Source organism: Vicia villosa, linkage group LG5, assembly GCF_029867415.1.
Source record: "Vicia villosa cultivar HV-30 ecotype Madison, WI linkage group LG5, Vvil1.0, whole genome shotgun sequence".
In the NCBI taxonomy this organism is placed as follows: domain Eukaryota; kingdom Viridiplantae; phylum Streptophyta; class Magnoliopsida; order Fabales; family Fabaceae; genus Vicia; species Vicia villosa.
This window is the reverse complement of record NC_081184.1, coordinates 111,752,734-111,764,596: the sequence shown is the minus strand read 5'-3', so window position 1 is coordinate 111,764,596 and position 11,863 is coordinate 111,752,734. Positions and strand designations below refer to the sequence as shown.

General features: G+C 37.5%; 1 protein-coding gene across 1 annotated transcript; it reads right to left on the bottom strand.

The window, feature by feature from the left end:
• Positions 1-562: 562 nt before the first annotated feature.
• On the bottom strand, positions 563-4,220 carry LOC131602008 (dicarboxylate transporter 1, chloroplastic-like). The gene is made up of 3 exons (XM_058873951.1): positions 2,957-4,220; positions 1,875-2,096; positions 563-1,197 (listed from the first exon to the last, which is right to left on the bottom strand). Exons 1-3 carry the CDS (start codon positions 4,043-4,045, stop codon positions 835-837), a joined length of 1,674 nt encoding a protein of 557 aa, XP_058729934.1. The 5' UTR covers positions 4,046-4,220; the 3' UTR covers positions 563-834.
• Between the last annotated feature and the right edge of the window lie 7,643 nt (positions 4,221-11,863).

The window sequence follows — 11,863 nt, the reverse complement described above, 5'->3', positions numbered from 1 at the left end:
CAAGTTAGCATTACCCTTTAATTGTGACTTGAATGTAAATTAATTTCAAATAAATTTATATGAAAGTTGGACAATAAATTTCAATTTTTAGATCTTTAACTCAAAATCAATTTTATTATTAGACCTCACAAAATATTAATCCCTTATACCAATTATTAATCAAGCAAAGACCTCATAAAGTACTCAATTAACCTTTCCCCTTAGCGTATAGTGCATCCAGCAAGAAGTAACTAAAATCATAGTAGCATACTCAGCCTTGCTACTTGGCTTTTTCTGCAAACAGTCTTGGATCTTCAAATGAGGAACATCCTGAAGGAATTAACTAACAGTTTGACTTTAATTCATTATCTACTTTCTACTTTCTGTTTAGTGTCAATATATTATAGAGAGACACAACTGATACATAATTGAACCTCACTAATGAGTCTCATTTATCTATTACTTGTATCTATGTCTCTTATAAATGAAAACTTAAATAGGGAAGAACTCTAGAGTTCATGTATCTGTAAAATTTCCAGAAGTGTAAAATAGCACTTGTACAGAAAAATTAAAGGAAAGAAAATATTGGAAGCATGTCAGTCATGACAATATAACCTGAATAATTTGATGTGTTTACATCTCATATAATAATGTAACTGGTATACCCAAGATCTAACTCGATCATTGGTATCCAGGCTCCCGTCTAATTCTACAACAAAACCTTCTCAAGATTATTTCTAGAAAGCATCGGTTAAAAATTAGCAATTTGCTTCAATTGCTGATAATAACAAGAATGCGTACATGGATGTATGAAAAAATCTTAACCTGTATTGGCAAAACTCTATATCAGACCCCTTACCACAAGCCAATGGCTTTCCACCAAATAGAACCGAGTCCAAGCCAGATTATAATGTTAACAATACTAATAACAAAGCCGTAACCCCACCATTGGGCAAGTGGGACATAGTTGGCACCGAAAAACACTGGAGCTGACCCAATCCCATAATGAGTAAGGCCACCCATAAGGTTGGAGAGGAAAGACAACACCATGGCTCCGAAGAATGGTGGAGTCCCCAGAGCAGTAGCAACAGACAAAAATGCAGTAAACATGGCACCAATATGAGCAGCTCCACTGGCAAAGAAGTAATGGGAGTAGAAATATAGGAGAACCAGAATACCAAAAGATAGTTGCCACGACAGACCCAATCCACCAACAAACTGTGTAATAACATTAGCAAACTCTTTCATTAACATCATCAAGGTATTTCTATATAATTATTTTAATAATTACTCTAAAATTGAAATTTCATCATAAAACAAGATGCATAATACAGCACGTCGGTAATATGTATGTATGCATGTAACCTAGTATTATAATTAAATAAATAGCATTTCTTCAGTGGCTATTAATGGACTCATAGGACTAAGAACACGCGATGATCTGGAGTGGACAAATTTAAAACCAAACATATCCACATCTACATACCAGAGGAAGGGAATTCTGATTTGGTACATGTTTTGAACATGGAGCAGATGGTGATCATCTCAGAAGTAGGAACAAAGCACCCCAAATTAACCAAGATGCGTGTTGTATGTTCCATGAGAACACACAGTACAAGCATGCCGATGAATCATTATTTACTAGAGTTATGTTTGTTAAATTGGTTGAAAGCTAATTTGATTCTGAATATCCCAAAACATGTTCCAGGGGTCAAACAACTATCACAATATAGTATGAAATAAAATAAATTAAACAAAAAAACATGCATTCACCAGTTAATTCCAGAAAACAGATGAAAAGCAAACGAACTGAAAATCAATCGTCAGGAGCAGCATGAAGTAAAATTAAATGAATATTAGCCACTTGAGGTAGAAAGATGAGACAGGAAATATACCTTGACTACAGTTTGACTGAACCAAGAGATGAGACCATATTTGTTCAAATACCCGGCCATTGCAATGAGGGCAGCAAACCACGTGAGAGTATCCCAGGCAACACCCTCGGCTAAGCACTCTTTCCATGTTACAACCCCTGTGATGAGGAGCACAGCTAATCCAAGAATAGCAGCAGTTACGGCATCTATATTAAGAAGCCCTCCAAAAACCCAAAGTCCCACCTGGTAAGTTAAGTGAGGAAAGTAATAAGTTAGTTACCCACCTAAAAGAAGATTCTAAAGCATTTAAATTACCACTCTGTATTCACTAAATCAAGACATATATCTACAGCAAAGCAAGGGAACAGTAAAAAAGTTTTTTAAATTTGCAAATCGCAAAGTCAAGGTTTTTTATGGCTCTATGACTGCACCAACCATATTCCTCAGCAGCATGGCGATAATTTAAAAACTTGCTACTAAATGATTAGTTTTTCAGATCAATAGGGAGGAGGTGCAACCTAATTTAGCAAACAAATTTAATAATGGTGTGATTAGTCATAACCAATGCGTAATTATTTACAGTTCACTCAGCTAAAAAAACCATAACATCTGTCGTATGACCAGCCCAGCGTTGCAATTGGATGCTCAACTCAACAAGGATAAATGACTCAACAAAACAGTTTAGAAACAAAACCATTCTACTAAGTACAGCTAACATTAGGTTTAAAAAGGAAATGACACAGAAAAGGCATCATAAGTTTGGGTGGGGGTGAGTGGCCCAAGGACCAACTATGCATTTAGATTAGCATTTCTTAGAATTTGGCAACTCAACCCTACAAAACTGAACTCAACCCTACAAAACTGAACTTGTAAAAAGAATAATGTCCACCACTTTACAAACATATTTTTAGCTCATACCCCATCCAATGTGAGACTCTTCACATCAAATCAACAAGTACCCCATTGCAAATAACAGAGTTACTAAACACCAAAGTAATACCCAAGAACACAGATCTAAAATAGTGAAGCTATCTATCCTATTTAAGTTTATACTCATCACATAACACATCATATTATATTTATCAACTATACAAACTGATTACCGTAAGAAATAGAGTAGCAGTCATGATTTTCTCATTGCCCGACATTGGCCCCATTTTCGCCAACCTTTCCCTAGCAAGCTTGGGTGCATCAGGACTAGATTTCATGGTAGGAGGATATATAATATACAAAATCAACGGCACCAAAACCAACGACACCAAACCCGGCACAATAGCAGCTTTAGCCCAATCCAACCACCCAATTGTCTGGTTAATCGAATTCAAAGTAAGAGTAGCACATAACGGATTCGCCGCCATTGCAGTCAAAAACATCGCCGACGAAATACACGAAGTCTGAAAACAAGTAAGCATCAACCACGACCCAAGCTTGTTCTCCGTCCCATCACCAACATTACTTCCACAAGCAACACAGAGAGACTTAACCAATGGAAGAAAAATTCCACCAGCCCTCGCCGAAACCGAAGGAATCGCCGGAGCCAATAAAGCTTCACTGAAAACCAAACTATAACCTAACCCTAACGAAGAACTACCGAAAAGCGAAACGAACTGATAAGCGACACGGTTACCTAGTCCGGTTTTGATAAAACCCTTAGCAAAGAAGAACGCAAGACAAATCAGCCATGGGATTGGATCACCGAAACCGGAGAATGCAGCAACGAAGGGTAGGGTTTTGGTGAGAACCGAAACTCCTAATCCCAAAATGGCAACGGCACCGAGAGGTAACGGCTGTGTGATGATTCCGACGATAGTTCCTAAGAAAATCGCGAGTAGTTGCCACGCGTTTCGGGATACACCTTCGGGAGTGGGAACGAACCAGAGTATAACTCCGGTAGCTATAGATGCTAAGAGAGGTTTTATCGCGGCTCCTTGCCATGGCTGAGCCGGAGCCGGAGCCGGAGCTGGAGCTGGTGTGACGGAAGCTGATGAAGCCTTAACAGTGAGAGTGTGGCGTTTCGAGATGAGGTTAGAGAGTGGGAGGGGTGAGAAAGACGAAATGGAAGAGTGATGAACTGATTTGAGAGATTTGAAAGTGTTGTTGATTTGGAGTCGGCGAAGTGGCGGAGATGAACGGAGGCGGAGGTATGGGAGGGTGGTTGGAGTGGTGGCGGTGGTGAGAGGTATGGAAGCCATGGTGGTGGGATTGGGATCTGGCGCGGTGAGAGTGAAGTTGGGGAGTTAATAGTTAATAGACTGTAGTTTGATTGTGGGCCATTGGATTAGGAATGGACGGTTGAGGTTGTGATTGGAATATGCGGCTTTGTTTGTTGGTGAGAAATTAGTGGTTGGTTTCGAAGCTTTGTTGTGATATCTTCGATTGTGACAAGTTGATATCTCCGTCGGGAATACTATAGGGACAAGGAAGGATACGTGGCAGGATGTTAGTGGATGAGTGTTTATATCGGATTGTTCTTTTGTGATGTGGACTAGATGGACATGTTGTCGTGACACGTGATGAGTCTCTCAATGATTGTAATTTGTATGCCATCGTGGAAGGGCTGGACAAACAGGTGGGTTGGGTCGGATTCGGCCCAAATTTCCAATTCGGCCCAATTCATGGGTGCTAAACAGCTATCCACTTCTGATTATTTTTGTTATGGTTTTGATGGTTTGCGGTTTTTTAGATTTTGCGATTATTCAGATCGGATTGTTCGGTGAATTTATTGAAGCAAAAAATTATTAAATCACAAAAATCAAGAAAAAAAAACAAAAAAATTCATAAATTAATTTCAATCTAAAAAATTAGGCTTAATTGTAACTGTGGTCCCCCTATTTAGCTCTTTTCTTGATTTTGGTCACTCATTTTAAAAAACACTATTTTAATCCTTTTCTAAGTTTTCAGAGTAATTTTGGTCCCCCTTTCAATCTGGTGCCTATTTTCAATGACATGGCACATTTTTTTGTTGAGTTGGCATGTAATATTTATTCCACGTCATTTATTTCATTAAATATTAAAACAATATTTATGTGATTATATTTTACCAATTAAATATTACATAAGTGAATTAAAATTACCAAACAAATATATCACATCCTTCACCATCGAAGAACATAAAATTAGGTTTTCTAAGGAACAGTCATAAACCCACGCATGAACCCTAAGTAAGGTAATCAAGGCGCCTCCAATCAACTATGGCAGACCCAACTTACGTTTCCAACTAAGTATTTCTATCGTTATTTTTTCGCGTTTTCTGAATCGTTTCCATCAATTTCTGAATCTTTTCGTTTTATGATTTTTTGTTGAAGTGTTTTCTGTTTTCTGAATCGTTTCATTTTCCGATTTGTTGATATGAATTGATTCATGCCATTTGTTTTTGCGTTTGAATCCTCCATTTGTTTATGCGTTTTGTCTGAATATGTTGTATTGTTTGAATCCCCCATTTGTTTATGAGTGAGTATCATTGAAATGTTGTATTAATTCTGAATATGTCATATTCTATTGCAGGCCACCTGATACCCAACTTGTCAAACTTAGGTTACATCATCGGGGCTGTTTTGTAGATAATCCAGTGAAGTTATATGTTGGTGAGCTTGTTACTGAAATGGATTGGGAGTGGGATGTGGATTTTCTGCCATATATGCAAATTAAAGACCTGGTCAAAGCTGAAGGATATTGTAACCTAAAGTGCTTATGATATTGGAACCCCAACTTTTCCTTTTCACGTGGACTTTGGCCTCTAAATAGCGACAACGACGTGTTAAGGTTAGTGGAAGATGTTAGAGGATTTAAACTCATTGATATCTATGTTGAACACAAAGTTGAAGAAATTTTTATTGATTATGTTATTTTTGAGGATGAAAACGTGGAGGTTAATGGTGATGGCGTAAATGTTGAGGAGAATGTGGAGGTTAATGGTGAGGGAGCTAATGTAAAGGAAAATGTTGAGGTTAATTGTGAGGGAGCAAATGTAGAGGAAAATGTTACTAATGAAGACGTTATTGAAGAAGAGAGTGTAGAGGGTACTAATGAAGAAGTTAGTGAAGAAGAAAATGTAGAGGATACTAATGTGGAGGTCAATGAAGAAGATAGTGAAACAGATCCAGATTATAACAATAGTAGTGAGGATGATGAGGAGGAAGATGATGAAGCTGAATTAGATGAGTTAGAAGTAGATCCTGCTGTTGTTGTTAATTGGCAGACAATTTTGCCTACGGTTACAACAGAAAAACCTGCAATGATGCATGATATTTCTGATGACGAAAGTGATTCGGATGTGCTACATACTCCACCGGGTAGTGATGAAAAAGTTCATATGGAAAAGTTTCTAACTTTTAAAGAAACTACAAAACTAGAAGTAGGGATGATGTTCAAGGATAAAAAGCAAATCAAAGATGTCATAAAGGAGTTTGCTATGGAGATGAATAAGAATATTGTGATCAAGAAAAACGACAAGAAGAGAGTGGTTGTCAAATGCATTGAAGGTTGTCCATTTCATATTAGATTTTGCATGAGGTCTACCAACCAGTTCTGGCAATTAGTTAGTTTCACCAATCAACATACTTGTCATAAGACGCCTTAATTTATTACTTGAAGACTTGCAATCCATTCAACATATGGAATACGGATTTATATCTGACCAACAAAAGATTAGTTTTACAATTACTACTTTTTGTTAAAATATTGCCTTGCATATGCTGCTACTGTGCTGCATATTCCGTATAGTTTTAAATATGTTGCTACTGCGTTGCGTTTGCTCTTAGTCTTGCATAGGTTTCTACTTTGTTAGTTTTACATAGGTTGCTACTGTGTTGCATATGTTGTTAGTTTTACATAGGTTGCTACTGTTAGTCTTTAAATTACTAATGTGTTGCATATGTTGTTAGTTTTATATGGGTTGCTACTGTTAGTCTTTAAATTACTATTGTGTTGCATATATTCAGGGTTTGGTGTCGGCTATTCTAGAAACAAGCCAAAATGTTGAACATAGGTTGTGTGTGAAGCACTTGTATGGCAATTGGAGGAAGAAATATCATGGGATAGCCATGAAGGAAGCTAAAAAAAATGCCTTTACGTGATTAACAACGCTTCTTGCACACTCCATTTTCGGTTGGACTCAATTAGAAAGATTATTCCATGAATAAGTCTATATGAGGAAATCTAACATTACCTTAAAAGAATTGGCAAGTGTGAAGCGAAAGTTCACTAAATCGATTGATGATTACCTAAATAGATTCCGACTATTGAAAGCAAGGTGTTTCACTCAAGTGCCTGAGCACGAATTATTCGAGATGGACGCTGGTGGTTTATATTATTCCATTAGAAAGAAATTAGATATCCAATATCTAAGGGATATGGCCCAACAAGCAGACACAGTTCCACATGTCGAACGACTAAAGAATGAAAAAGCTAGGGCAAATAGAGATAAGAAAGAAAAGGTGGCTTATGTCGACATAGACGGGAATGACTAAGTGTCTGACGTCGAATTCAATCATGTCGAAGAGAATGAGGTTGACTAGCTGAGTTAAAACCAGGGGCCCCATATGTGTGTAACTTCTTTCACCGACAAATGGGAAGAATCCTGTTGAGCCCGAAAAAATGACAAATTTCCAAAGAAACCCTACATTTTCGATGTGACCAAATCTTTGATTTATTGGTTGCAGATGGCCAAATTTTAGTGCCACCATTAAAACAAAGAAAGAAGAGAGATTTATGCAAATATCATAATTTTCTGGGGCATAAAACTTCACAATGTTTTCTTTTTATGGATCTTGTCCAAATTGCATTGAAAGAAGGAAGGCCCAAATTTGGTGAGAAATGGAAGACACCAATGAAAATTGACTCTGACCCATTGCAAATTAGAGATGCCAACTATAATGAACCAGTTGAAGTTAACATGGTCGAAATTACTAAAGATTTTGACATGTAAGAAAATGATGTCGAAAGCAATGAAAAACAAATGAAGGTTGTTTACCCCAAAGTTGAGGAAGGTCTAGTCGACTTCCTTAACCGTTGTAAGATCAGCAGGTCGAATGTAATGCTTTGCCTAAGATGCAATGCAATATTTGATAAAAAAAGGTTGCTAAAGAGGTGGAGAATCCTCGACAGTACCACAGAGAGGAAGATGGGGTAATAAAAAGCCTTAGTACTACTTCGAAAAAATGGGTGTACCCGAGAATAAACTACAGAAATTCCCTACTCATCAAAGGAATAAACCTGGTACCTATGTACCGACATCCAATTTTCCCAAGGGAAGTGGGTGCGACCTACAGGCGAATAGGGACAAAATTGTCAAAAGTGGAAGAGTTTTTAGATGGGAAGAGGTTCGTCATTAACATATCGATAGAAATTTCAGGTATCGAAGAAACGTTCATACGAGCCCAACAACTACAAGGGAAAAAAATCTAATGTCGAGAACCCAATGAAGGAAGTTTCAAAGAAAGAAGAAAGCGAAGAAGGAGGTTGATGAGTCAAGTAGCAACAAACCATATCCAAATCATGTTAATGATTAAGTCAAGAAACCAATAGGAATTCAGTTATTTTCCCTCGCGGCATTTATTTTCAAGGACGACGAGATTGTGACAAACAATTATGATTCAGGGTCGAAGTATAACTTTGACTTGACATGCAACAAGGTGTCAGTACTCCTGATTGAGTATGGTTGCGTCATAGAGGTGGCAAACACTATAGAATATGAAGAGGGAGAGATGGTGAAACATAAACCTGTGTCTTATTTCGTGATGAATAATGGTTGTATATAGGAGTAGAATGCCCTTTTTTGAAAGGCCTAACTAAGGAATAAAGATCCATTTGAATCCTTTATTCATAAGGGCGAATGTGGGAAAAGGTACTAATTGATGGAGGCGTTACGTGTAACGACCGTTTTTCTTTAATTATTTATTTATGTGTGTTATGTGAACTAAATTGTGAATTATGTGCTAATTATATGCTTAATGATTTTTATGTTGTTTTATTTGGGAATTATTAATAAATAATATAAGATAGTAGGTGTTGTTGATTATTGGGCCTAAGTCGGTATTAGTGAGTGAGGTGTGTTAGTTAGAGCCCATTAGTAATTTAAGATAGTAAGGGTTTAACTAAAACAAGGGTTTTAGAGGAAATAGAAATTAGAAGCTCATTTGGGAATTTTGGTGAAAGAAGAGAAGAGAGGAGAGAAGAGGAGAATCTCAAGGTTGAAGATAGAGTTGGCTTCAATCCAAAACCTAAGGTAATGGTGGGGTTCTTTCATTCTAAAGGGATGTATGATGATAGTTCATGGTGGGATTTAGGGATTATATGTATTGATTCATTTTCTTGACAAATATTAGGTTTTAAGTGAAATCAATTGGGTAATGTTGTATGTATTGATGGAGATGATATGTTATAATGCTTCTTATCATGACTCTATGTGTAGGTTTTGAATTATAGCATGTTTGGTGGAGAGAATGTGAAAACCTAACTTTTGGGATTTGGGTTAGGTTTGCATGATTAATTAGGTTTTGATGAATCTAATGGTACATATGTGTTGTATATATGATAAGTATGTGAATTTCGTGTGCAAAATTGAACTGAACTGTGAATTGGGTGATGGAATGAGAAATGGGAACTGTGCTGACTTAGCGCAGAAACTCATTTCTGCCTTGGGTTCGCGACGCGAACAATAGTGGCGGCGCGAACTGAATGAATTTTTGAATGACTTGTTTCTGCCTTGTGCTCGGCGGCGCGACCATTGCTTGGTGGCGCGAACTGAGTTGGTTTTTTTGAATGTCTTGTGCTTGGTGGCGCGTCCATTGCTTGGCGGCGCGAACTGTGTCCTGAACTAATTTCTTGTTGGTTGAGACTTGACTTGCATGCCTATTACTTCTGCATGCTCATTATGTGTTATTAATTGATTAATTAACATGTGTGAAGTATAATTGGATGTGCCTTATGATGACGATTACATGATAATTTTGATTATGTATGTTGGTGATGTATTGTTGTATGATAATGCAACATGGCAACGTGATTGTGAAGTGGTGAATTACTATAAAAGTAATGATGTTTAATCAATGTTTGGACGATGTTGTCGTATGTTGTGAATATGTGTTCCGTAGATGTGTGTTATTGTGTCACATCCATTGCATAAGTAACCCTTAGCCTGAGAATGGTAACGACTATTAGCCTGAAAGATGGAAATGACTATTAGCCTAAAAGATGGCAGCGACTATCGCCCAATGGCAATGATCGAGACGGGAGTTTTACTCCGAATTGTACCACATGCATTTGCATAAGTCGAGTCACATTTGAATTGCATTTGATGTTGTTTCGAAGGTGTGTTTGATGTGATGTGTATCAAACCCATAATTGTGAATAGAATATGTTGTCATACTTGTTTATTGACATGTTATCGTTTTATAAGGTGTTTGAATGATGTGAATTGTTGGTAACATGCATATGTTGAGAAGTGGTGAATGTGTATGATTCTTATTTTCCGTTATAAGTATTATCATACGTTTCTTTATCGTGAATGATATCTCACCCCTTCTGTTTGAATGTTACCCTCTGTTGGTAACGTGCAGGTAACGACGTAGAGTAGCCGTTTATCTATTAACTCAAGTTGGTGTGTCTATGCTCTGATATGTGACACTCGAGGGATGATTAGCTTGTTTTGATTATGTCATGTGCCTTGTTGTTTCGTTACTATATTTGGATATTGTTGTCTCTCAGTGGATTATGTTGTTATGTCCTAAAGAGATATTTTGGGTATTTTTGAGTTGCCCATGTGTGGTATGCATGACTTGATTATTGTTGTTGATATTGTTCCGCTACGATATTATGCACCATTTGGTTTGAAAGTTTAATGAAACATGATTCCTCCATAGTATGTGTTATGTATCTATGATTATGAGCATGATTTGTGATTTGTTAAGTTGTTAATTTGTGACACCTCAAGTATGATGCATGTTTGAGAATTTTTTGGAACTCTAATTTTCCGTATTAATTGCGGGGTAGATTTGGGGTGTTACATTACGGTTAACATGATGTCTCATTTCCTATTGAAGAAGATAGTAATCTATGATACCGATCTAAGGCCATCCAACATGATTTTAGCGAATTATGAAGGCAAGACGAGACCCACCCTATGAGTAATTCAGGTCGACATGACAACTAGGTTGATAAATAGACCCACTATTTTTATGGTTATAGCTTCGTGGGCAAGTTACAATCTACTCCTAGGTCAGGAATGGATCTATGGCATATGGGTGTGCCATCATCACTTCATCAGAGATTCTCGATCTAGCGATACGATGGGATTGTCGAGAACATAGAAGTCGTTTAAAGATACTATCTGGCATAAGTGAATCATGTCGATAAAACAAATTTCGACAGATACCTGGCGAATATTGCACCTTACTATCCTGCATGGTTTTCCTATATGCCTTTAGAAGAATCATTTTACCCTCTCAACCTTCACCCACCCATGGGTTTGTGTGGGATGGGGAACTTATGGGGTATGAGAGTACACAAAGCATCCCACCAACTAGATGGGATATCGAAGATGAGGTGAGTCCAATGCTTAGAAGCGAATTTTGGCTCATGTAACTGAAAATAGATTAAAAGCGGGCTTAGAGGTTGAAGTGCAACATATGGCTGTTGAAGCTAATGAAATAGAAATATTTGATGTGGACCAAAGAATAAGCTTAGAGCCCGAGACATCATATAAGCCACAACCAGCAGGCAGGCTTGATCGTGTCTATGAAGACGGGCCTTTATGCATTGAGAAAAAGGATGCAAGCCCAGGATCCCTTGGAAGAAATTAACTTGGGTGAATGAACGAATAAAAGACCTGCATATATCAACGCCAATATCGTCCCAAGCTTGAAAATAGAGGTAATCAAATTACTTCGAGAATTTAAAGATTTTTTTGCTAGGGATTATAACTAAATGCCCAGTTTGAGCAGAGATTTCGTGGAGTTAAAGATGCGACAAAGCCTGGTAAAAAGCTGGTCAAGTAGATGATAAGACAGTTC